Source organism: Ranitomeya variabilis, chromosome 5 (genome assembly GCF_051348905.1).
Source record: "Ranitomeya variabilis isolate aRanVar5 chromosome 5, aRanVar5.hap1, whole genome shotgun sequence".
NCBI lineage: Eukaryota > Metazoa > Chordata > Amphibia > Anura > Dendrobatidae > Ranitomeya > Ranitomeya variabilis.
Genome location: NC_135236.1, coordinates 295,793,019 through 295,820,775, shown reverse-complemented (window position 1 = coordinate 295,820,775; position 27,757 = coordinate 295,793,019). Strand labels below are relative to the sequence as shown.

Here is a 27,757-nt window from a genome sequence, read left to right as displayed (position 1 = left end):
TCACCCTGGTTGACTTTGCCACCCGCTATCTGGACGCCGTTGCCCTGTCATCCATAGATGCCGAGCACGTGGCTCAAGCTCTACTGGACATTTCTAGTTTTCTAGTTGAGTAGGGTTTCCACAGGAGGTATTGACTGACCAGAGGACCCAGTTCCAAAGCGAGCTGATTCAGACCCTCTGGGAGAAACATGGTGTCCGCCCCATGCGTACCACCCCCTACCACCCCAAAACTAATGGGCTGTGTGAATGTTTCAGTGGAACGCTCAAGCAGCTCATTAGTCAGTATGTGGAGTCTGATGGAGGGGACTGGGCAAAAAACCTGCAGCAGCTCCTGTTCGCATACCAGGAGGTGCCACAGGAATCTACCGGATTCTCTCCTTTTGAATTGCTGTATGGCAAAAAGTACGAGCACCGTTAGAGCTAGTAAGAGAGAGTTGGGAGGGCACTTTTCCCACAGAAGAGGTTCCCATTCTGGAGTATGTCCAAAAGTTTAGGGAGAAGATGAGGTACCTCATGGCCTTAGCCCATGGGAATTTAGAAATAGCTCAGGAAAGGCAACGACGGTGTTACAACCGTACTGCCAGATTGCAACAATTTACCTGTGCACAAAAGGTTCTAGTTCTAGTACCAGTACACAAAAACAAGCTGCAAGCCATGTGGGCAGGTTTGTTCACCATCACCAGGAAATGCAGGGAAATGTGGCTTTGGATCGTGTTCGTGAACAGACCTATCATTTTAACAGGCTAAAAGCCTATGAGGAAAGGGAAGTTACCAATCTAGCAGTTTGTTGTCCCCATTTAGATGACCCAGATCTGGACCAGATCCCGGACTTATTGGTGGAATCCAAAAGAGGAATGGGGGTAGCAGATGTCTCTTTGGGGGAGAGGCTTGGTCCATCACATAAGCAACAATTAACAGAACTGCTTGGAAGGTATGGCTCCCTGTTCCCAAGTCAGTCTGGTTTAACCCCCTTGGTCCAGCATCATGTCAACACATGGGTAGCTATTCCACTCAGACAGCTGGCCTACCGGGTGACACCTCCAGTGTTGGCAATGATGAAGGCCGAAGTGGAAGACATGTTGAATATGGGGGTCATAGTTCCTTCCCATAGCCCATAGGCAACCGGTGTAGTGTTGGTACCCAAGAAAGACAAGAGTACTCACTTCTGTGTGGACTATAGGTGACTCAATGAGGTAGCCGTTACTGATGCGTACCCCATGCCTTCGAGTGGATGAACTACTAGACAGATTAGGCAGATCTCGATTCATATCTACCATCGATTTGAGCAAGAAATACTGGCAGATCCCAATCACAAAGGAGGCTAAAGAGAAGTCTGCATTCATCACCCCTTTTGGCCTTTATGAATTTACCAGCATGCACTTTGGGATGAAGAATGCCCCAGCTACCTTCCAAAGGATGATGCACCAGTTACTAGAGGGATGCCAGGGGTATGCCTAGACTAATCTGTATGACATCGCTATCTTCAGCGATACCTGGGGAGAGCATCTTCAATTTGTGTCACAGCTGTTGCAGAGGGTAGCAAAAGCCTAGCTTACCATATGACCTGACAAGTGCCAAATGGGGATGGCCGAGGTATTATACCTTAGACATCGGGTACGAAGTGGGTGCATTTGTCCCGAACCTGCAAAAGTAGAAGCCATTGCCCAGTGACCTCGCCCAGCCAACCAAAAACAGGCATGCGCCCTGTCCTGACTGCTCCTGACTTCCGCAGTTGGTTCATTGTCCTAACAGACACATCGGACACCGGATTGGGAGCCATACTCAGTCAAGTGGGGGACGATGGTCAGGAACACCCGGTAGCTTATGTATCCTGGAGACTGTTGGACTGGGAGAAAGCATACGCCACAATAGAAAATGAATGCTTGGCCATAATCTGGGCCTTAAAGAAATTGCAGCCCTACCTCTACAGCAAGGGATTCATGGTCATAACTGACCATAACCATTTAAGTTGGCTAAGTTGGACTGCTGGGGACAATGGACATTTACTCAGATGGTCTGGCCTTACAGTCTTATAATTTTTCTGTCTCCCATAAAAAGGGCAAAGATCATGGAAATGCCGATGGACTGTCCCGACAAGTAGAGAAGGATGACCGGAAGCCTATCATGTCTGGTTAAGATGGGGGAGCAATGTGAAGAAACCAGATTATATCTTAATTTCCCAGACAACCATGTTTTTGCAAACCAAAAAGAACTGACTTTTTATCTGTGTATTGCCTTGTGGATTTAAGTGTTTATGTCTGGTGGGTCAAGAAGACAGACTTGCAAACTGATATACTATTTAACATACTGTGTAAGTCTGTAATAGTGACTTGTACATAGTATGTGTTTATCTTTGTTTATTGATGTGTGCTGATATGCTAATAGTGCATTATATTCTGGAACCAGCTTGTTGACTTCGAAAGCAGAGAGGGAAAGACTGTGAAAATAGATTGAATGGTCAAGTAGTGCTACTTGATCTCATCACCATTGTTTATTTTATCTTGATGTTGGACTGAAGGACACTGGGTAAATCTAAAAATAGCTTATAGGCCTCAGGTATAAAAGAGACTTCTTTTTTTCTGGTTGGCGACACTCTTTTCAGGATCTCAGCTGAGGGTACATCGGACCCAGCTGAAAGAACACAGGACTGCTCTCAGATATCTCCCTATGCTTGTCATTACCTCCTCTCTGCATACATACCACAGATGGAGTAGTGACCCTGGGAGCTCTGACATAACATCTACCATTATCTTGGTGAGTCAGCAGAAGGGTGAGGCCCTGTAATGTGCACCATCTTGGTGTAATGGCAGAGATTGTTCTGTTTTCTATTGTGTGTTGTGGTTCAATAAATTATTGCCACACTTTTTTACCTTAACCCTGTGTTGTCTGTGTAGTGTATTGCCCACTGGGAGATAGAGCGGGCGTTCAGTGGTATGAGCCTTGGTCCGTGCAGTCTGGGTAAAGACAGCCGGGCCAGCGGACGGGAGAACCCACTGACCCCGTTTCTCCACCATGTGTATGTGGTAAAACTATAAGAATACAAACACTATCAGTCAATACTGGGCACATCACAGAAACCAGCAGCAATGATAACACAATACAGACGTGTACACTGAATACATTAATTAAAAACAGCTGTGAGAATATTCGTTGCAGAAAGCACAATTCTACACAGAGGTACAGTGGGGCAAAAAAGTATTTAGTCAGTCAGCAATAGTGCAAGTTCCACCACTTAAAAAGATGAGAGGCGTCTGTAATTTACATCATAGGTAGACCTCAACTATGGGAGACAAACTGAGACAAAAAAATCCAGAAAATCACATTGTCTGTTTTTTTATCATTTTATTTGCATATTATGGTGGAAAATAAGTATTTGGTCAGAAACAAACAATCAAGATTTCTGGCTCTCACAGACCTGTAACTTCTTCTTTAAGAGTCTCCTCTTTCCTCCACTCATTACCTGTAGTAATGGCACCTGTTTAAACTTGTTATCAGTATAAAAAGACACCTGTGCACACCCTCAAACAGTCTGACTCCAAACTCCACTATGGTGAAGACCAAAGAGCTGTCAAAGGACACCAGAAACAAAATTGTAGCCCTGCACCAGGCTGGGAAGACTGAATCTGCAATAGCCAACCAGCTTGGAGTGAAGAAATCAACAGTGGGAGCAATAATTAGAAAATGGAAGACATTCAAGACCACTGATAATCTCCCTCGATCTGGGGCTCCACGCAAAATCCCACCCCGTGGGGTCAGAATGATCACAAGAACGGTGAGCAAAAATCCCAGAACCACGCGGGGGGACCTAGTGAATGAACTGCAGAGAGCTGGGACCAATGTAACAAGGCCTACCATAAGCAACACACTACGCCACCATGGACTCAGATCCTGCAGTGCCAGACGTGTCCCACTGCTTAAGCCAGTACATGTCCGGGCCCGTCTGAAGTTTGCTAGAGAGCATTTGGATGATCCAGAGGAGTTTTGGGAGAATGTCCTATGGTCTGATGAAACCAAACTGGAACTGTTTGGTAGAAACACAACTTGTCGTGTTTGGAGGAAAAAGAATACTGAGTTGCATCCATCAAACACCATACCTACTGTAAAGCATGGTGGTGGAAACATCATGCTTTGGGGCTGTTTCTCTGCAAAGGGGCCAGGACGACTGATCCGGGTACATGAAAGAATGAATGGGGCCATGTATCGTGAGATTTTGAGTGCAAACCTCCTTCCATCAGCAAGTGCATTGAAGATGAAACGTGGCTGGGTCTTTCAACATGACAATGATCCAAAGCACACCGCCAGGGCAACGAAGGAGTGGCTTCGTAAGAAGCATTTCAAGGTCCTGGAGTGGCCTAGCCAGTCTCCAGATCTCAACCCTATAGAAAACCTTTGGAGGGAGTTGAAAGTACATGTTGCCAAGGGAAAAGCCAAAAACATCACTGCTCTAGAGGAGATCTGCATGGAGGAATGGGCCAACATACCAACAACAGTGTGTGGCAACCTTGTGAAGACTTACAGAAAACGTTTGACCTCTGTCATTGCCAACAAAGGATATATTACAAAGTATTGAGATGAAATTTTGTTTCTGACCAAATACTTATTTTCCACCATAATATGCAAATAAAATGATAAAAAAACAGACAATGTGATTTTCTGGATTTTTTTTTCTCAGTTTGTCTCCCATAGTTGAGGTCTACCTATGATGTAAATTACAGACGCCTCTCATCTTTTTAAGTGGTGGAACTTGCACTATTGCTGACTGACTAAATACTTTTTTGCCCCACTGTATATGTCTAAAACAAGCAACCTTGATAGTGTACAGTGCAAGAAATAAAAAAATAAGATGGAGGATTACAGAGAACAATACACCTTTACTAACACAATACTACTGAAACAGTGACTGCAACATGACTTACATAAACAGGCTCTCACATAAGCATACAGTCAAGACTACAATTCTCACTGGATGAGCTGAAGAATGGAAATAGTTGTAAGAAGTGAGCAGAAGCAAGAGATTTGTGTCTTGTTTGCCTAGAGTCCGGACTTGTCTGAAAACATGTCTCCATCTTCTCAGAGGAGCAGGGGGTGGTCCCTAGTGATGGGCAGTCTGGCTCTTTTTGGTGATCCGGCTCTTTCGGCTCCGCTCACCATAAAGAGCCGTTTCTTTCGGCTCGTGAACCGGCTCTTTTTTAAAATAAAAATAGATTTTACACTGTCATCGTTCCCGCTCTTTGCCTGTAAAGTGACAGCCTCATGATACACCTGTATAAGTATCTAGTGAAGCAGTAAAGACTGTTTTTTAGCGTTGCTGTTTCCTCAGATTGTTGGCTCTTGTGAACAGAGCCCGTGCTACTTGGTTGTAGTCCTAAGGCTGGGTTCACACTGCGTTAGCAGCAGCCCGCTCAGCACATACGCTAACGGGCTGCTGTTAACACAAGTGCCAACGTTAATGTAGGGGACAGGGACTTGGTGAGCTGTGCAGACGGGTGGAACCATTGTTGCCGGGAGTCGGGGTTCCGGGGGATGGATTTGAGGGGTGCATGGGAAGCCAGGCTCATGTGACAGGAGGCAGAGTGACGCAGGGAGAGGAGAGGATAAAAAGCAAAACGCGCGAAAGCAGGGGCAGAGAAGCGCGGGAAATCTCTGAGGAGAGGAAACTGCAGCGCAGTTGCTGTGAGTGTGCAGGCCGCAGTGAGACTTGCAGGAAGCAAGGGGAAAACGTGCAACAGACACTGTGGGCAATTACTGGAGCCCCCAAAAAGAGACGCATTCGTCGTCAGCGACCCCCCAGGCAGAGGGGTAGTGCTGACCAGCTCAGGGACAGTATTTCCGCGCTCCCTGAGAACACCTTGCCAGAGAGTGCTACAGACTCGCATGGTTTCGTCTCAGCTGTGACTGATACTGATTATTCTCCTAATCCTCCTCAAAAAGACTCTTCTCTGGACTGGGAGGCTGTTACCTCGGATCAACGTCCGCCTGCAGGAGGGAACGCAGCACCGCAAAAGACATTCTGGACTCGACTCTACGCCTGGGCCCGTTGCCAGAAGACACCTCCTTCCTCCGCCATCAGGACTACGGCGTTGTCGGAGCCTCCCCGTCAGGACTACATCGCTGAACCAGCACTGATAAGTGACCGTTGTTGACTTTATCTTAGTAGGGAGTCACTAGTGAGGCGCTGCCGCGTTCTACGGGTGTAGTTCAGGGCGGCCATATAATAATTGGGATTTACTGCGAGATTGTGTTCTTGTATATAAGTTCCCTGCGTGGAAAACGTTTGTTATCTTTTTGGTTGGAAGTTAAAAAGAAAGTTAAAAACGCTATTTGCTTTCTGGCTCCTATTTGTCCCTGCATCCTTCTTTACCTGCGGTCTCTACATTTGGCGTAGTCGGCAGGATGCAGGATCCAAAGAAGGAGCCAGAAGATACGGAGGATGGGGCTGGGCCTAGAGCTTCTCTCTCATTGGGGGCCATGTTAAACAATTTGCCCAAGTTTAATGGGAGCAACATGTTGTTGTGGAGCTGGACTGAGAGGATGAGGGGGCTGTTGAGAATGCATCCTATGACCCCGGCCCTGGAAGCTGAGGTAGCCATTATGGCATTAGACGGAGAGGCCCGAGATTCAGTGATGTTGAGACCCCCCACAGAGCGGAATACTTTTACCGGGGTGTTACATGTGTTAGAGGGGACGCACGGGGATCCCACCGACGTGGGAGAGCTGCGGGCCCGGTTGTTTGGACGGCGACAAAAAGAGGGCGAGACTGTCACTCAGTACATGAATGCTCTGCAAGAGCTAAACATTGCAATCGTGCGGAAAGATGGTATGGGGATGGGACATGTCGACGTGACCCTGCGCGACCAACTGGTGACGGGACTGCGGGATGAGTTGACCAAACAGGCTCTACGTGAACGAGTGCGGGTCGACCCGCGCCTGACTTTCTCCGACATAGGCAATGAGGCCCGCACCCGGGAGCAAGAGAGGGGGGTGACGGTCCTGACAGGAGAGGCTCGGGTTATCCAGACCGCTGCACCAGGAGGGGGTGAGCCGTCGTGGGTTCAGGAGATGCGGCAGGAGCTCAAACAAATCCGAGACGAACTGGCCGAAGTAAAAAAAAATGCGCGAAGCCCAAGGGAGCTACCCCGGGGGCAAGGGTCTGGGAGTCCAGCTCGTGGCGCTCGTTCAGGATATTATCCGGTCTCCGGTGCTTGCTATGGTTGCGGGGAGGCAGGACATTTCGCACGGGAGTGCCCCCGGAGAGGGAGGGCCTCGTCACGGCGGGCGTTAAACTAGAGGACTCCGAGCTAAGGGGACGACGCTCGGAGTCAGAATCCCCGCGGATGGGTGGTGAAAGTCCCGAAAATTTGGTTGCCAGCTGCCCCCTGGTTTGGGCAGAGTTTGAAGGGCGGGCTGTACGTTGTCTGGTGGACACCGGATCTCAAGTCACGACTATGCCCGAGGCCTATTTTAGAAAACACTTCCCTGTGTCAGTCAGACCCCAATGGGGCCCCGTAATCCGGTTGCAGGCCGCCAATCAGCTGCCCATCCCAGTGGAAGGGGTCACCTGGATGCAAATATCTTTATGTGGGAAAGACCTGGGCCGCCGGGGGGTTGTGTTGACACGGGGGGATCCCAGCCCACAACATATCGTGACTTTGGGGATGAATGTATTGAAGGACTTTGGCAGTTTGCTGTTAGGGGAGACCACACAAGAGACACTCAATCAGTGGGGGACCAGTACACCTCAAGGCTCCGTGTTCAGACAGTTAGTGAGGGAAGTCCGTGTGCAAGAGACCTTTCAGGAGGGAGACATACTAGGGAAAGTAATCACCTCCCCGACAGCAGAAGTGACGTTTCCCCCAGGACAGACTGTTATATCCCTGCCCATCCGAGCTCGCATCCCTCTGGAAGGAGTGCAAGTGCAGGTTGAGCCCACCTTTACGTCCCCTTTGCCCACAGGACTGCTGGTGGCCCGATCTCTGGCTACTGTTAAAAATGGGGCCGTACCAGTGCGATGTGTGAATGTGGACGAACACGATGTCGTGCTACGGGTCCGAAGTGAGATGGCCAAAGTGTTACGACCGTTAGAAGTGATGCCTCCTCCAGATACTTTACAGTTAAAGGTGGATTCCCCTGATCCCTGGATGGTCAGTGTCCGGTCTACACAGGATCCTGAGCTGATAGCGTTACGAAAAGGTCAAACTATTCTGGAACATATGCGAGCAGAATTACCGGGTCTGGATCCATCACAAGTCTCGCGAGTGCAGCGGCTCCTTGGACACTATGCTGAAGTGTTTGCGCAACATGAAGATGATTTTGGCTGTACCACGGCCATCGAACATGGAATTCCGACCGGAGATACAGTGCCCATCAGGGAGCGGTACAGACAGATTCCCCCGCAGATGTACCAGGAAGTAAAGACGTTGTTAGGCCAGATGCTACAAAAGGGAGTGATCCGCGAGAGTCAGAGCCCGTGGGCTGCCCCGATCGTGCTGGTGCGGAAAAAGGACGGCACGCTCCGGTTCTGTGTGGACTATCGTAAGCTAAATGCATGCACCGTCCGAGACTCTTATCCACTTCCCCGTATCGAGGAGTCTCTCTCCGTGCTGGGTCAGGCCAAATATTTTTCCACCTTAGACCTAGCCAGCGGATACTGGCAGGTCCCGATGACAGAAGCAGATCGTCCTAAGACAGCGTTCATCCTTCCCATGGGACTATTTGAGTTCAATCGAATGCCGTTTGGGCTGGCCAACGCTCCAGGCACCTTCCAACGATTAATGGAGCGGTGTTGTGAATTCTGTTTGTGGGCTCCCCCGGTGGTCTGTTATGGTAGTGTCTCTTATGTGCCTTCCTCCATCTCTGATTACCTGTCGCCACCCTCTTGGGGAGTTTCCTATTTAAGGCTGCTTGGCTGTTAGTCACAGGCCGGCCAACAATGTGCTAGTAGCATTCTGTTGCATTCACCTGCCTCAAGTTCCAGTTCAGCTAAGTTGAATTTTGTTTCTTGTTTTGCTATTTTTGTCCAGCTATCTGCAATGTGACTCTTCAGTGCTGGAAGCTCTTGTGGACAGAAAATTACTACTCCAGTGGCATGAGTTGTCACTGGAGTTTAAAGTAATTTCTGGATGGTGTTTTTGAATAGTGATTTTTAGGTCGACCGTGAAGTAACTCTTTCCTGTCCTTCTGCTATCTAGTAAGCGGACCTCACTGTGCTAAATCTGCTGTTCATCCTACGTATGTCATTTCCTCTGAACTCACCGTCAATATCTGTGGGGGCCTACTATCATCTTTTGGGGTTCCTCACTGGAGGTAAGGCAGGCCTGTATGTTCCTCTTATAGGGGTAGTTAGATCTCCGGCTGGCGCGTGGTGTCTAGGGCATCGTAGGTACATCCCCCGGCTACTGTAAGTGTTGGGTCAGGTTCAGGTCACGGTCGACCTTAGTTTCCATCACCCGAGAGCTAGTCCGTTTTGTATTTTTTTCCCATGGTCATTGGGGTAACCATAACAGTTTGGCCGGCCAGTAAAAAATCTATGTGTTAAAATATGCACTAAAGTAGGAAGGAGAAGAGAAGGTTTTTTTTTTTTTTTTTTTTCTGTGTTTGAAAGTGCACCTTAGTTTGATCATTTGTATTCCTTGCTTAAACTGCAGTCTTCAGCCTTTTTTTTTCTCCTCTCCTCTTAACCTCTGAATGCTTGGGTTACACCCATTTGAAACATGGATCCACAGAGTTTAGTTGCGGGTTTGAATAACCTTGCGACAAAAGTACAGAACCTACAAGATTTTGTTATACGTGCTCCAATGTCTGAACCTAAGATTCCTCTGCCTGAATACTTTACCGGAGACAGATCCCGGTTTTTGAGTTTCAGAGAAAATTGCAAATTGTTTTTGTCTCTGAGATCTCACTCTGCTGGTGATCAGACTCAACAAGTTAAAATTGTTATCTCTCTACTGCGCGGCGACCCACAAAGTTGGGCATTTGCATTATCGCCAGGGGATCCTGCGTTGTTAAATGTAGATGCGTTTTTTCAGGCTTTGGGGTTGCTTTATGAAGAACCTAATTTGGAGATTTTGGCTGAGAAAGCCTTGATAGCTCTTTCCCAAGGGCAAGATGAAGCTGAGATATACTGCCAGAAATTCCGTAAATGGTCGGTGCTTACTAAATGGAATGAGTGCGCTTTAGCAGCTAATTTCAGAGAAGGTCTCTCTGATGCCGTGAAGGATGTCATGGTGGGGTTCCCTGTGCCTACAGGTCTGAATGATGCCATGAAATTGGCTATCCAGATTGATCGGCGTTTGCGGGAGCGCAAATCTGTGCACCATATGGCGGGGTCTTCTGAGGAAGAATCTGTGCACCATATGGCGGGGTCTTCTGAGGAAGAATCTGTGCACCATATGGCGGTATCTTCTGAGCAAAAACCTGTGCACCATATGGCGGTGTCTTCTGAGCAAAGACCTGTGCACCATTTGGCGGTGACCTCTGAAAAGGCATTAGAGCATATGCAATGCGATCGTGTTTTGTCTAGAGGCGAACGTCAAAATTACAGGCGCAAAAATGGATTGTGCTTCTACTGTGGAGATCCAGCTCATGTTATATCAGCATGCTCTAAACGTATAAATAAGGTTGATAAAAAGGTTGATAAATCTTTTTCTACAGGTACCTTGCAGTCAAAATTTCTTTTGTCCGTGACATTGATTTGTACCTTATCATCTGTGACTGTGAATGCTTATGTGGATTCTGGCGCCGCTCTGAGTCTCATGGATTGGTCCTTTGCCAAGCGTTGTGGGTTTGATTTGGAGCCGTTGGAAGTTTCTATTCCCCTGAAGGGTATTGATTCTACACCTTTGGCTAGCAATAAACCACAATATTGGACACAAGTGACTATGCGTCTTACCCCAGACCATCAGGAGATTATTCGTTTCCTTGTATTATATAACCTACATGATGTCTTAGTGCTTGGATTACCATGGTTACAGATTCATAATCCCGTCTTGGACTGGAAATCTATGTCTGTGTTGAGCTGGGGATGTCGGGGTATTCATGGGGATGCACCTTTGGTTCCTATTTCTTCATCTACTCCCTCTGAGATCCCAGCATTTCTGTCAGATTTTTATGATGTCTTTCAAGAGCCTAAAGTTGATTCTCTCCCTCCCCACAGAGAGTGTGACTGCGCTATTGAATTGATCCCCGGTAGTAAGTTTCCTAAGGGTCGCTTGTTTAATTTGTCTGTACCTGAACATACTGCTATGCGGGAGTATATCAGAGAATCCTTGGAAAAGGGTCATATTCGCCCCTCGTTGTCTCCACTAGGGGCAGGATTTTTCTTTGTAGGTAAAAAGGATGGTTCATTGAGACCTTGTATCGACTATCGACTTTTGAATAAGATTACAGTTAAATACCAGTACCCGTTACCTTTACTGACTGATCTGTTTGCTCGTATAAAGGGGGCTAAGTGGTTCACTAAGATCGATCTACGTGGTGCGTATAATTTGGTGCGGATTAAGCAGGGGGATGAGTGGAAGACCGCATTTAATACGCCTGAAGGCCATTTTGAGTATTTGGTAATGCCTTTCGGTCTCGCAAATGCCCCTTCCGTTTTTCAGTCCTTTATGCACGATATTTTCCGTGAATATCTGGATAAGTTTATGATTGTGTATTTGGATGATATTCTTGTTTTTTCGGAGGACTGGGAATCTCACGTTCAACAGGTCAGGAGAGTTTTTCAGGTTTTGCGAGCTAATTCTCTTTTTGTAAAGGGCTCAAAGTGTAGTTTTGGAGTTCAGAGAATTTCCTTTTTGGGATATATTTTTTCCCCTTCATCTATGGAGATGGACCCTGTCAAGGTCCAGGCTATTTGTGATTGGATGCAACCTACTTCTTTGAAGAGTCTGCAAAAGTTCTTGGGTTTTGCTAATTTCTATCGCCGATTTATAGCGGGTTTTTCTGCCATTGCTAAACCTTTGACTGATTTGACCAAAAAGGGTGCTGATGTTGCTAATTGGTCCTCTGCGGCTGTGGAGGCCTTTCAAGAGCTTAAGCGCCGCTTTTCTTCCGCTCCTGTGTTGCGCCAACCTGATGTGTTACTTCCGTTCCAGGTTGAGGTGGATGCTTCGGAGATCGGAGCAGGTGCAGTTTTGTCGCAGAAAGATCCTGACTGCTCAGTAATGAGACCATGTGCGTTTTTCTCCCGAAAATTTTCGCCCGCTGAGCGAAATTATGATGTGGGAAATCGGGAACTTCTGGCCATGAAGTGGGCGTTTGAGGAGTGGCGTCATTGGCTTGAGGGTGCTAGACACCAGGTGGTGGTCCTCACTGACCACAAGAATCTAATTTATCTTGAGTCGGCCAGGCGTCTGAATCCTAGACAGGCGCGCTGGTCGTTGTTTTTCTCCCGATTTAACTTTGTGGTGTCATATCTGCCTGGGTCCAAGAATGTGAAGGCGGATGCCCTCTCTAGGAGTTTTGAGCCTGACTCGCCTGGTGATTCCGAACCTACCGGCATCCTGAAGGATGGGGTGATATTGTCAGCTGTCTCCCCAGACCTGCGGCGTTCTTTGCAGGAGTTTCAGGTGGATAGGCCTGATCGCTGTCCGCCTGGTAGACTGTTTGTCCCTGATGATTGGACCAGTAGAGTTATCTCGGAGGTTCATTCTTCCGCGTTGACAGGTCATCCTGGAATTTTTGGCACCAGGGATTTGGTGTCTAGGTCCTTCTGGTGGCCTTCTTTGTCTCGAGATGTGCGCATGTTTGTGCAGTCTTGTGATGTTTGTGCTCGGGCCAAGCCCTGCTGTTCTAGGGCCAGTGGGTTGTTGTTGCCCTTGCCTATTCCTAAGAGGCCTTGGACGCACATCTCTATGGACTTTATTTCTGACCTTCCGGTTTCTCGTAGGATGTCTGTCATCTGGGTGATTTGTGACCGTTTTTCCAAGATGGTTCATTTGGTACCTTTACCCAAATTGCCCTCCTCCTCTGAGTTGGTTCCTCTATTTTTTCAGAATGTGGTGCGTTTGCATGGTATTCCTGAGAATATAGTGTCTGACAGGGGTACTCAGTTTGTGTCTAGATTTTGGCGGACGTTCTGTGCCAGGATGGGTATCGATTTGTCTTTTTCGTCTGCATTCCATCCTCAGACTAATGGCCAGACTGAGCGTACTAATCAGACCTTGGAGACTTACTTGAGGTGTTTTGTGTCCGCTGATCAGGATGATTGGCTTGACTTTTTGCCATTGGCAGAGTTTGCCCTTAACAATCGGGCTAGTTCTGCCACTTTGGTTTCTCCATTTTTTTGTAATTCAGGGTTTCACCCTCGGTTTTCGTCCGGTCAATTGGAGTCTTCGGATTGTCCTGGAGTGGATGCTGTGGTTGATAGGATGCATCAGATTTGGGGACAGGTTGTGGACAATCTGAAGTTGTCCCAGGAGAAGACTCAACAGTTCACTAATCGTCATCGGCGTATTGGTCCTCGTCTTTGTGTTGGGGACCTGGTGTGGCTGTCTTCTCGATTTGTTCCTATGAAGGTCTCGTCTCCTAAGTTTAAGCCTCGGTTTATCGGCCCTTATAGGATTCTGGAGGTTCTTAATCCTGTGTCCTTTCGTTTGGACCTCCCAGCATCTTTTAATATCCATAATGTTTTCCATCGGTCATTATTGCGGAGGTATGAGGTACCGGTTGTTCCTTCTGCTGATCCACCTGCTCCTGTGTTGGTTGAGGGTGAATTGGAGTATGTGGTGGAAAAGATCTTGGACTCCCGTGTTTCCAGACGGAAACTTCAGTATCTGGTTAAGTGGAAAGGTTATGGCCAGGAGGATAATTCTTGGGTGACAGCATCCGATGTTCATGCTCCCGATTTGGTTCGTGCATTTCATAGTGCTCATCCAGGTCGCCCTGGTGGTTCTGGTGAGGGTTCGGTGCCCCCTCCTTAAGGGGGGGGTACTGTTGTGAATTCTGTTTGTGGGCTCCCCCGGTGGTCTGTTATGGTAGTGTCTCTTATGTGCCTTCCTCCATCTCTGATTACCTGTCGCCACCCTCTTGGGGAGTTTCCTATTTAAGGCTGCTTGGCTGTTAGTCACAGGCCGGCCAACAATGTGCTAGTAGCATTCTGTTGCATTCACCTGCCTCAAGTTCCAGTTCAGCTAAGTTGAATTTTGTTTCTTGTTTTGCTATTTTTGTCCAGCTATCTGCAATGTGACTCTTCAGTGCTGGAAGCTCTTGTGGACAGAAAATTACTACTCCAGTGGCATGAGTTGTCACTGGAGTTTAAAGTAATTTCTGGATGGTGTTTTTGAATAGTGATTTTTAGGTCGACCGTGAAGTAACTCTTTCCTGTCCTTCTGCTATCTAGTAAGCGGACCTCACTGTGCTAAATCTGCTGTTCATCCTACGTATGTCATTTCCTCTGAACTCACCGTCAATATCTGTGGGGGCCTACTATCATCTTTTGGGGTTCCTCACTGGAGGTAAGGCAGGCCTGTATGTTCCTCTTATAGGGGTAGTTAGATCTCCGGCTGGCGCGTGGTGTCTAGGGCATCGTAGGTACATCCCCCGGCTACTGTAAGTGTTGGGTCAGGTTCAGGTCACGGTCGACCTTAGTTTCCATCACCCGAGAGCTAGTCCGTTTTGTATTTTTTTCCCATGGTCATTGGGGTAACCATAACAGAGCGGTGTCTGGGGGATTTGAACTTCGAGGCCACTCTCATTTATCTGGATGACATCATCATCTACGCCCCAACATTCGAGGAACATCTGTGCCGACTGGAACAGGTACTAGACCGGTTGCTGAAATACGGGCTTAAGGTGAAGCCCCAGAAGTGTCACTTGTTCCGGGAACAGATCGAGTACCTGGGGCATGTGGTGTCCGCCGAAGGAGTCCGGCCATCGCAGGAGAAGATTGCTGCAATCCAGGAGTGGCCCACACCGGAGACCGCTAAAGATGTACGGGCGTTCTTGGGCCTCGCTGGGTACTACCGGCGCTTCGTGAAGAATTTTGCTCGCCGTTCTCACAATCTACAAGTCCTGCTGAAAGGAAGCTCCCCCAAGGAACGGGGAAAGAAGATACAATGGCAGGAGCCACAAGAAGCAGCGTTCCGGGACTTGAAGACAGCTCTCATGGAGCCGCCGGTGTTGGCTTATGCGGACTTTTCGCAACCGTTCATCCTACACACCGACGGCAGCTCTCAGGGATTGGGGGCTGTGTTGTCTCAGGTTAAGGACGGGCGGGAGAGAGTGATCGCCTATGCGAGTCGGTCTCTTCATGACTCTGAGTTGAACCCAGACAATTACAGTTCTTTCAAGGTGGAGCTGCTGGCCGTGGTGTGGGCTATGACGGAGCGGTTCGCTGAGTACCTGGCCGGTTCCGAGGTGCTGATACGCACGGATAACAACCCATTGGCACATCTGGAAAATGCGAAATTGGGTGCCCTAGAACAGCGCTGGGTAGCCCGGATGGCCAAGTACAGATACCGTATCCTTTACAAGCGAGGAGCGGAGAATGTTCATGCTGACGCATTATCTCGTCTGCGGAAAAATCCACCAAGAACTAATCGAGATGAGGAGCTGGAGGGAGAAGAAATCCCCTACGCCATCGGGGGCGCTGCTCAGACGGCTGTGAGCCGGGAACAGACCGGGAACGGAACGGCTGCAGGACTGTTGGTTCAGAGTCGGGACGAATGGATACGGCTACAACAGGAAGACCAGGAACTAGCTCCATTGCGACAGTGGATAACGAATGGTCTATTGCCCGTGAGAACCCCTGGACAAATTCTCCCGTCAGATCTGAACCTTCTTCTGCGGCAGTGGGAGCGCCTAACTCTTCAGGACGGGCTCTTATGCCACTTAACCATGGCTCTGGCAGATTCTGAGCCGACCTGGCAGATGGTCTTACCAGGGCCTGTGGTGGCCGCAGTTGCTAAAGAAGCTCATGAGTCCGGGGCACACTTCGGAGTGAAGAGGACGTTTAAGTGGCTGCAAACTCGGTTCTATCATCCTCGGCTGCTTGCGGAAGTACAAACTGCCTGTAGACAATGTCGACAATGTGAGCTAACCAAGTCACCGGAGGAAAGGGCGCCTGTGCAGAGCATCACGACGTCTGCCCCTTTTGAAGTATTAATGATAGACTACATTACCATTGGAGCAGCGCATCAAGGCTACGAACACTGCCTCGTTATGGTAGATCATTTTTCAAAATTCGCGGTAGTCATCCCTACCCGTGATCAGACAGCTGAGTCGGCGGCGAGCGCTATCTGTAAGAACTTTATTCAAGTTTACGGCTGTCCGAGGCGAATACATTCGGATCAAGGCGCCTGTTTCTTGGGCAAGGTCATGGAAGAGCTGCATCGCCTCTACGGCATTGATAAGTCACGCACCACACCGTATCATCCCCAGGGAAATGGGGCTTGTGAGCGGTTTAACCGGACTTTGCTTCAAATGCTGCGTGCGCTAGAACAAGATCAGAAGGCCCGCTGGCCGGAGTACGTGTCTGACCTAGTGTGGGTCTACAACAATAGAGTTCATCAAGTCACAGGACGCACCCCGTATGAAGTGGTCTTTGGGCGCCCAGGAAAAGGCATGACAGATCTGGAACTGTCTTCGGAGGAAGAAGGCCCCCGAACAGGGATGGCTTCGTGGGTGCGTGATCATCGGCATCGGCTGCAGACCTTACACCGACTGGTACACACTCGAATTCGGGAAGTGGAGCATCGGAGCACCCCTACAGCAAAACCCCCAGAGTTCCGGCCAGGTGATCGAGTACTCGTTCGAGAGCAAAGACCGCAAAACAAGTTAGACCATCGTTGGGAAAAAACACCCTATCGGGTGCTTCGCCGTATAGACCCGCATGGACCTGTATATGAAGTGCAGTCTGAGGCCCTCGGAAGTACAGGTACTCGCATTCTTCATCGCAACATGCTCCGGTTGTGTCGCTCTGTTGACTCGGACACCCCGGAATCCGCAATCAGGGAAGAGCCACCTACGACTGAGTCCCCCAACAACCATTGGTGGGATGAAGAAGATGATGAAGAAGAACGGCGTCAAAATACTCCCCCTATCTCGACTACTACACTACCCCTGACCAGTCACCCTTCCGCTGACGACATTCCCCCAACACCCCCTACACAAGGACCCGAGCCACGACGTTCTGAACGTTCTACTGCCGGTAGACCCCCAACTCGCTACAGTCCTGACTTACACACTAGACAGACCCAAGTGTGGAACAATCCGTCAGGTGGGCGACCTGTCAGTGCGAAGGCCTCGCCCAGGGACTGGCGAGCATACAGGGTGGGGGAATGTAGGGGACAGGGACTTGGTGAGCTGTGCAGACGGGTGGAACCATTGTTGCCGGGAGTCGGGGTTCCGGGGGATGGATTTGAGGGGTGCATGGGAAGCCAGGCTCATGTGACAGGAGGCAGAGTGACGCAGGGAGAGGAGAGGATAAAAAGCAAAACGCGCGAAAGCAGGGGCAGAGAAGCGCGGGAAATCTCTGAGGAGAGGAAACTGCAGCGCAGTTGCTGTGAGTGTGCAGGCCGCAGTGAGACTTGCAGGAAGCAGGGGGAAAACGTGCAACAGACACTGTGGGCAATTACTGGAGCCCCCAAAAAGAGACGCATTCGTCGTCAGCGACCCCCCAGGCAGAGGGGTAGTGCTGACCAGCTCAGGGACAGTATTTCCGCGCTCCCTGAGAACACCTTGCCAGAGAGTGCTACAGACTCGCATGGTTTCGTCTCAGCTGTGACTGATACTGATTATTCTCCTAATCCTCCTCAAAAAGACTCTTCTCTGGACTGGGAGGCTGTTACCTCGGATCAACGTCCGCCTGCAGGAGGGAACGCAGCACCGCAAAAGACATTCTGGACTCGACTCTACGCCTGGGCCCGTCGCCAGAAGACACCTCCTTCCTCCGCCATCAGGACTACGGCGTTGTCGGAGCCTCCCCGTCAGGACTACATCGCTGAACTAGCACTGATAAGTGACCGTTGTTGACTTTATCTTAGTAGGGAGTCACTAGTGAGGCGCTGCCGCGTTCTACGGGTGTAGTTCAGGGCGGCCATATAATAATTGGGATTTACTGCGAGATTGTGTTCTTGTATATAAGTTCCCTGCGTGGAAAACGTTTGTTATCTTTTTGGTTGGAAGTTAAAAAGAAAGTTAAAAACGCTATTTGCTTTCTGGCTCCTATTTGTCCCTGCATCCTTCTTTACCTGCGGTCTCTACATTTACATCGCGTTAGCGCAGATAGAGCTCTGCTAGCTCTATCTGCGCTAGTTGTGACGGACCCGGAAACGCTGCAGCCCCCATCTCAGGGTCCGTCACTCAATGACGGCACATCCCTAGCGCACACCCATTGTGGGCGTGCTCTAGCGATGCATCCAACATTGCAGTCAATGGCGGCGTTAACGGACTACGTTACACCGTGTTATGTCGCTCTGTAACGTCCGTCTAACGGACACCATTAACGCAATGTGAACCTAGCCTAACCTGTATTACTTTGTAATATGTGCTGTTTTTTGTGCACGTCTTTTCTGAATTAGTAAATGCTTTGCTATATGTTGGTGCTGTATAAGACTGTAATTCATAAAAATAAAGGCATGCTGCAAGCACTGTGCTAAGGCTAAGTTCACATTTGCGTTGTGCGCCGCAGCTTTGGCGACGCAACGCACAACGCAAATGTAAACGCATGCACAACGCAGCGTATTGTGACGCATGCGTCCATTTTTGCATGGTTTTGGGCGCAGAAAAAACTGCAACTTGCTGCGTCCTCTGCGCCCTGACGCATGCACCACAGTGACGCATGCATCACAAAACGCAAGTGCAACGCATGTCCATGCGCCCCCATGTTAAATATAGGGGCGCATGACGCATGCGGCGACGCTGCAGCGCCCGACGCTGCGGCGCAGAACGCTAATGTGAACGTAGCCTAAGGCTGCTTTCACACTAGCGTCTGTGCGGGGCCGTCGCTATGCGTCGGCCCGATGTACCGACGCACGTTGTGAAAGAAATGAACAACGTGGGCAGTGGATGCAGTTTTACAATGCATCCGCTGCCCATTGTGAGTCCAGGGAGGTGGGGGCGGAGTTTCGGCCACGCATGCGCGGTCGAAAATGGTGGACGCGAAGCACAAAAAAAGTTATATGTAACTTTTTTGTGCCAACGGTCCGCCAAAACACGACGCAACCGTCGCACGACGGTTGCGACGTGTGGCAATACATCGCAATGCGTCGGTAATGTTAGTCTATGGGGAAAAAGCGCATCCTGCAGATAACTTTGCAGGATGCATTTTTTCTTCTGAACGACACATTGCGACGTATTGCAAACGATGCTAGTGTGAAAGTAGCCTTAGTTGTTTATATTGCAGCTGCAGACCACTAAAAAATTGTGTATATTCCAAAGGTCTGAAACAACAGAGAAAAAAATAGAAAAAATAAATCAACATCTTCAGTAAGAAGAACAAAGAAACGTCATGTAGATGCTGCAATGTAAATTACAGTGACCAACATGAATGCATTTATTAAAATATCTACACAACAATTAGCTAATTAATGCTCTGGAGGAGATCTTGTTTTTTCAGCAGAGAGGTTACAGTATACTTTACGCAATTAATATTAACAGTCAATCCACAAATCACAAATCTGTTAAATTTATGATCTAAATAAACTGTGTTCTCTGAGATGCTCAGGGGTATTTAACTGGGGAAAATTACTTAGGCTACTTTCACACTAGCGTTAACTGCATTACGTTTCAAAACGTCTTTTTTCAGAAAAAACGCATCCAGCAAAACTTTTTGCTGGATGCGTTTTTTTCCCATAGACTTGTATTGGCGACGTATGGCGACGGATTGGCATACGTCGTGTACGTTTTACGACGGATGCGTCGAAATTTGGCGACACGTCGTCTCAAAAAAACGTAGATTGTAACGTTTTTTGTCTCCGCCTAAAAAACGTGTCGCGACGCATCCTGCGGCATATGTCGTTGGCTGCAATGGAAGCCTATGAGCGACGGATGCGTCGGGACACGTCGTACGACGCAATACAGCGCTGCAATACGTTTTTTTTACACTGAGCATGCTCAGAAGAAGTATTTTGTTGCCAATTGGTCAGACACCCCCAAATCTATATAAACCTGGCCTGGGCCTTCAACCCCACATATGCCAGCAAGATCCAGAGAGAAGACTGCCAGCAAGAGCCAGAGAGAAGACTGCCAGCAAGAGCCCAGCCAGCAACAGGACCCCAGCCAGCCACAAGACCCCAGCCAGCCACAGGAGCCAGCCACCATAGAGCCAGCCACAGGAGACAGACATAGGACCCCAGCCAGCCACAAGACCCGAGCCAGCCACAGGACTCCAGCCACAGGAGCCAGCCACCATAGAGCCAGTGTGAGTATTGCAATTTTTGTGTGCATCTGTGTGCCTGTGCATTTGTGTGTGTATATAAGGTACTGACTACAGAAAGAGCTTAAAACCTGAAGAGAACCTGAGGCCTGCCATCGTCCTGCACCAGCCAGTGCCATGCTAGAGTCCAGATGCAGCCTGATTCCAGCCACTGTGAAGACCTGCTGCTTCAGCTAAAGGATTGTCAGCCTTTTGTATGTGTGTGTGTGTGTATGCGTCTTCTGATTGGGTTCACCTTTCTGCCTTTGTTGTACATATGTGTATTTGCATAAAGCTATGTGCGTGCATGTGTATGTGTGTATTTTTTTACGGCTGTGTGATTTTGTATCATGTGCCTGCACCATATTATGCCTTTGCCAATTTTATGCCTGTTCATGTGGGAGGGTATGTGTCCATGTGCAGGATTGCATCAGGATGTGGTCAGGATTTTCCATCAGTATTTGTACGCCAAAATCAGGAGTGGGTGATAAAATCAAAAGTGTGCCTGTTTTCCTATTATACTTTACCTAATTTTTACACTCCTGGTTTTGGCTTACAAATACTGATGGGAAATCCTGACCAAATTCTGATGCAATCCGGAATGTGGAAACATACCATGCATGTTTTTTGTGTACGTCTTGTTGATTGCATGTGCATTTGTCCATGCTGTAATTGGTTATTTGCCTTTTTCTGATGTATGGACTGTATAGTGGTCTGTGCAGCATGTGGTTTAAATGTGTTTTGTTTTCTTTTTTTTGTTTTTTAAATCTGATGTGTTTTTTAAAAAAGTCTAGCGGTCTGCAGCTTGTGGTTTGAATGTGTGAGTGTGGGGTTTTTCTATTTAATAAAAGTGTTGATTTTATTTTAATTACTGTTATAACCATTAGCAGTTGAAGTACTTGTATTTAAAATAAAGAGCATGTCAGCTCCTAATTGTGATTTTTAAAAAAAGAGAGAAAAAAAATAATAATAATAAAATGTGTTTTAAAAAAATGTCCGTAGTATTATTTCATAAAGGTAAATTTAAAACTGGTGTATGTACCAATGGTTACACATGCAATACAGGGTTGGTTGAGGGCTCATTTTTTTAATAAAGGTTAACTTGTAAAGTTTTTTTTTTTTTTTTGGGGGGGGGGGGGGGGAGGTTATTTTTTTTAAATAAAATGTGTCAAATATATTTTTTCATAGTGTTAACATTTTAAAATTTTATTTTTTGGGACATGGAAATGAATGGTATAACGTGCAACTTTTTGGGGGTTTTTGTTGTTCACCTGTATGAACATTTCTGACATCATTTCAGTAGGGTGTTTATCATTGAACATTACCTAGTTCAGGGGGTGGTCTAACTATAGATCCATTATACATATTAACAGATAAACCAGGACCGCAGCCACTGACCAGCCCACCAGGACCACAGCCGCTGCCCACCAGGACCACAGCCGCTGCCCACCAGGACCACAGCCGCTGCCCACCAGGACCACAGCTAAGTGTTAGAAGTAAGTTTTGAAGACCCACAATCTGCTACTTCAATGTGTCGAGCAGATTGCAAGTGTCTCTTTAACTTACAGAAACACCAGGACCACAGCCGCTGCCCACCAGGACCACAGCCGCTGCCCACCAGGACCACAGCCGCTGCCCACCAGGACCACAGCTAAGTGTTAGAAGTAAGTTTTGAAGACCCACAATCTGCTACTTCAATGTGTCGAGCAGATTGCAAGTGTCTCTTTAACTTACAGAAACACCAGGACCACAGCCGCTGCCCACCAGGACCACAGCCGCTGCCCACCAGGACCACAGCCGCTGCCCACCAGGACCACAGCCGCTGCCCACCAGGACCACAGCTAAGTGTTAGAAGTAAGTTTTGAAGACCCACAATCTGCTACTTCAATGTGTCGAGCAGATTGCAAGTGTCTCTTTAACTTACAGAAACACCAGGACCACAGCCGCTGCCCACCAGGACCACAGCCGCTGCCCACCAGGACCACAAAACAATGTCCTCTTCTGACAGCCCTCCTCCACAACAACAGCGTGTATCGGTAAAAGTTAACGCAAAAAATGGGTTTATTTTTTTTTTGGTTTTTTAAAATTACATTTTGATGTCTAACCACATGCATAAATTATGTTTCAACAGGAAGCTGAATCAGATGAGGAGCTGTCAGAAGGGGGCGAGACGGGTGGAGAGATGCTAGTGGAGGAGGAACCAAGTGTAAGTAGTGGTGAAACAGTTTTTTCGCACATCACACTGCACCATACACAAAACAGATTTTCATACATAACTAAACACAGAAAATATATGCCTACATTACTGAGAATTTGTTTCCTTTATTTCAGGCTGCTGCTGCTGCTGCTCCTGCTGCTGCCGCTGAAGGTTCTCCCAGACAATCCCAGAGTCGGCGGACTCGTCGCCGCGGTCGGCCATCAGTGAGTTTTTTTTTTGTTTTTTTTTTTGGGAGGGGGATTCTATTGGTACTTAGTGTTTCAGTGTACTAATAAGTTTGTTTTTCTTCTTCCTTTTTTTTGGCACAGGCTTCACAGCGTGCTCCCGCAGTAGATGACGATGAAGACGATGACATTGACATTGATAATCTAATTGAGGAGGTTCGCGAGCGGGAGCCGCTGTGGAACATGGCTGACCGCAGGCATGCTGATACCGGTGTCACCCGTCGGCTCTGGGACGAAGTGTGTCGCAACCTGTTTCCAAGGCGGGAGAGCCTTCATCCTCAGCAGCAGAGCAAACTAGGTAAGTATTCACTTTCCAGTGATGTTTTGAGCTGACTGTAATGTATTGCATTTACCAATTTTTTGTTTTTTCTTTTGATTCTTGTCTTCACAGTTGGAAAGATTAGGAAGCGGTGGCGGTCACTGAGGGATCGCTTTAAGAGGGAATTCAACGATGAGATGAAGGCCCCGAGTGGCTCTGCAGGAAGGAAGAGGAGCAAATATAAATATGGCCAGGCCCTCTCCTTCCTGAGGCGAACCATGCTAAGCAGAGTGTAAGTATTCTACAGCCCACTAATAACCATGTTAACCTGTCTACTTAGTTTGCTTTCAGTCAGGGCTTTTTCATTCCAATGTATTAATTTTTTTTTTTTTCTTTCACAGCACCTTCTCCAGCCACCGGGCGCCTGCATCTTCCTCTGCGCCCTCTGGAGCGATCCCTCCTGAGTCCGCCACTGAGGGCCACGTCGGTAGGCCCCACACCTCTGTCCCCTCCTCTGACCCCTCTGTCCCCTCCTCTGACCTCTCTGTCCCCTCCACTTCATCCGCCCCAAGCAGTGGAGCATTATTGCAGGCTTCATTGCTCGCATCTGATGCTGAACAGTTAGCGTTCCCTTTACCCCACCCCTCTGATCCTGCCACCTCGACACCACCATTAGGTTCGTGGCGGCAGCGACAGAGGGGTCAGGAAAGGAGCTATGCTCCTGAGTTCTTACACCTGAATGCATCCTTCCAAGGCTCTTTCAAAATTTTGGGAGAGCAAGTGACTGCTGGTTTCAACATGGTGCAGTCACGCATCAGTGAAACAAGCCGTGAAACCAGCAGTCGCTTGGATAGGCTGCATTCAGCTGTAAGTCCCGATCCGGCCAATCTTTTTTTCCAATCCATGCTCATGAGCATGGAGAAGCTTTCTTTTGAGCAACAGATGCGGGTAATGAATACCTGCCATAATGCTGCACTGCAGGCCATTAATGAATCGACCCACACACCTCCCCACACCTCCACTCCAATTCCACCCCAGGCCCCATTTCCACACCATACCCCCCATTACCAAACCCAGCCCCAATACCCACACCAGCACCATTACCAAACCCAGCTCCAATCCCCACACCAGCACCATTACCAAACCCCACGCCAGTCCCACTACCCTACCCAGTCACAATACCCGACCCAGTCCCCACAACAATCCCGGCCCCCAGACCAAATTACTTCCCCAATGTTTTCCTTACTCAACTTTTCTCTTCCCCCTACCCCAACACCACCCCCCTCTGGTCAGCCTCTTGGTTTAACCCCCCCTTCCACTGCACCCCAAACAAGTAGGGTTTCCCCACCTGTCGACGTGGTCCAACCTTCCTGCCCCTCCTCCTCTCATATCTCCACCCAACACTTTGAAAATTTGTAAAGTGTTATTAATGTAAATAATATTATAAAAAATGTTCAAATTTTTCAAAAAAAAAGTTGGAAAATAAAAATATATTTTTTTTGCAAAACAAAACAAAAAAAGAGATAAAATAAATTTCTGATTACAATTCTACTCTTTGTGTGTGTGTGGATTTAATAAGGTAATATAATAAAAAAAGGTTTAATAAAAACAAACACCAGACATGTAAAAGGTATAACATAATGGTTTTACTAGCAAGAAAACCACGCTTTTGGGCCTTTTTTTGGGGGGGGGCTGAAACACTTTTTTTACATAAACAAAACACATGGGAAACAGGTTACACATGGGAAACAGGTTACACAATCATGTCTTGCCACGGGATCCGCCCGACAGGTGAGACAAAATAATCGGCAAACTGGTCCCTCATCCTTGTAACTGAACTTGTAGAGCGAACCGAGCTGCTGCGGTAGTCCCACAAGGTGGTCTCCAACTCTTCATCATCCAAAGAAACGGGCTCCTTTGACAGGACAAAGTTGTGGAGCACCACACAGGCTTTAACTACCTCGTCTATAGTTGTTGTTTTCAGCTTGATAGCCGTCAGCAGAACTCGCCACTTCGCCGTCAATATGCCAAAGGAACACTCCACTACTCTTCGTGCTCTAGTAAGCCGGTAATTAAAGACCCGCTTGGTATGGTTTAAGTTCCGGCTACTGTACGGTTTCAGTAGGTGCGGCGACAGTTGCAAGGCTTCATCACCTACAAAAACATATTCCAGGGCTGGGTCATTTGTTCCTGGCAGTGGTCTGGCTGGCGGGAAATCGTAGGTCTCTCCATAAAGGCAACGACCCATCGGAGAGTTTTTAAGAACTTGCGAATCGTTGGACCGTCTATATGCTCCGATGTCCACGGCAAGGAACCTGCAGTTGGCGTCTGCAATAGCCATAAGGACGATGGAGAAATACTTCTTATAATTATAATACTCCGATCCTGTTCCTGCCGGTTTCGCAATCCTTATATGTTTCCCGTCAACTGCACCCACACAATTAGGGAAATTGCAAATTTGCAGAAACTCTTCAGCACTTCGCAACCAGATTTCCATGGATGGTTGGGGGATATACTCTGGTTGCAAAGTGGTCCAAACAGCCCGACATGTGTCCTTCACTATTCCAGAGATAGTTGAAATGCCCAGCCTGAACTGATAATGGAGCGAAGTCATAGATTCACCCGTAGCTAGGAAACTTTAAAAAAAAAAAAAAAAAAAATGTTAGAAAAAATTGCACAGACCAACAAGTTTTAATATGGCACTGTTATTTTTTTTTTAAGGACGGGACACCCAATAAAACCAGCATGAAACCAGTGTAAAAAAACAGTGGAATGTCCGCCAAGAAAACCCAAATTACATGCTGCAGAAAATAGTGCGCAATATGGCAGCGCAGTATTGTCTGCAGCATGTAATATAACATTCAAAATGACCAATGAGAGAAAAAAAGCAGTTGCATGTCATCAAACCCAAAAAACCAAAAAAAAATAAAAAATGCAGAAAATGCAACGCAATATTTCAGCGCAGTATTTTCTGCAGTCTGTTATCTAACATTCAATATCAGCAATGACATTTAAATAAAGCAGTGGAATGTCCGCCAAGAAAACCAAAACTACATGCTGCAGAAAATAGTGCGCAATATGGCAGCGCAGTATTGTCTGCAGCGTGTAATATAACATTCAAAATGACCAATGAGAGAAAAAAAGCAGTTGCATGTCATCAAACCCAAAAAACAAAACAAAAAAAAAAAATGCAGAAAATGCAACGCAATATTTCAGCGCAGTATTTTCTGCAGTCTGTTATCTAACATTCAATATCAGCAATGACATTTAAATAAAGCAGTGGAATGTCCGCCAAGAAAACCAAAACTACATGCTGCAGAAAATAGTGCGCAATATGGCAGCGCAGTATTGTCTGCAGCGTGTAATATAACATTCAAAATGACCAATGACAGAAAAAAAGCAGTTGCATGTCATCAAACCCAAAACCCCCCCCCCCAAAAAAAAATGCAGAAAAACATTCAATATCAGCAATGACATTTAAATAAAGCAGTGGAATGTCCGCCAAGAAAACCAAAACTACATGCTGCAGAAAATAGTGCGCAATATGGCAGCGCAGTATTGTCTGCAGCGTGTAATATAACATCCAATATCAGCAATGAAATAAAAAAAAGAGGCTTACCGCAGGGTCACCATCAGTCGCTCCGCCGGTGTGATGGCAAGCCTCATCCTTGTATCCTGTCTTCGGATGACATCCTCCATTTTTGCAAGCAAAAAATCGAAATGTTCAATCCTCATCCGCACGTAGTTGTGGAATTTGTGTGGATTGTGCCGCAACTCCAGGTAGAGAGTGGACTGGACACCCCGGGTCATCCGTAGTTGATTAATCGGATGAATCCACAGTCGTCTCCGTCTCCGTTGCTGCAGAAGCATCCTACGCCTTTCCGCTGCCGCCTCCTTCTCCCGCACTATGATATCCAGGCGATTCTTCTCAAAGATAACGTCGGTAACCAAACTAGCAATCCTCCCAAGAACACCTTCCATCGCTGCCACAAAACTAAAACCCACAAAGATGGGCTGTAAATACAGTACTATATAGTTTTTCAAATTTTCCAGTAGCCAATCAAATTTTGGGAGCCTCCCCTTTTAAAAACGGATCCGTCGGAAAAACGGATACAACGGATGGTAAAACGTATGCAACGTATGCAACGCATCCAGTATTTTCGACGGAAACGTTTAGCGGATTTGCGACGGATCCGTCGAAATGCTGGATGCGTGGCATACGTTTGTCACCGTTTTTCACTTTTTTGACGCATCCGTTTTTTCGGCAAAAAAACGGATTTGCGACGTAATGCAGTTAACGCTAGTGTGAAAGTAGCCTTAGTTGGAAAATGAAAAATAATAGCTGCTTTCAATATGATTTCTTATGATCAGTGCTTGTAAATATTTGGAAATAATTGCGATAATGTATATATTCCTTATTTGCAGTTATGTCTACAAATATTTGGACAATGACTGAATCTTTTTATTTGGATTCTGCATGCCACTATTTTTTGTTTAAAATGAAACAACTGAAATGCATTTGAAGTGTAGAGTTACAAATTTAATTAAGAAGGTTGTGCAAAAATATCTTTTGAAACATTTAGGCTTTGCAACTATTTTTCTAAGGGCTGTCCCACACGTCCAGATAATTCCGGTACCGGAATAAATCGGTACCGGAGTTATCCGTGTCCGTGTGCCTGGGAACTCACGGAGGCCATACCTGCGGC

The 27,757-nt window shown here is 47.5% G+C and overlaps 1 protein-coding gene across 1 annotated transcript; it reads left to right on the top strand.

The window, feature by feature from the left end:
* The first annotated feature begins 202 nt into the window (after nt 1-202).
* LOC143774989 (uncharacterized) lies at nt 203-27,507 on the top strand. Its single transcript, XM_077262804.1, has 8 exons — nt 203-402; nt 743-931; nt 1,733-1,817; nt 22,682-22,771; nt 22,877-23,090; nt 23,184-23,343; nt 23,453-24,466; nt 27,477-27,507. The coding sequence occupies exons 1-8, from the start codon at nt 203-205 to the stop codon at nt 27,505-27,507; spliced, it is 1,983 nt and encodes a 660-aa protein (XP_077118919.1).
* Nucleotides 27,508-27,757: the final 250 nt, after the last annotated feature.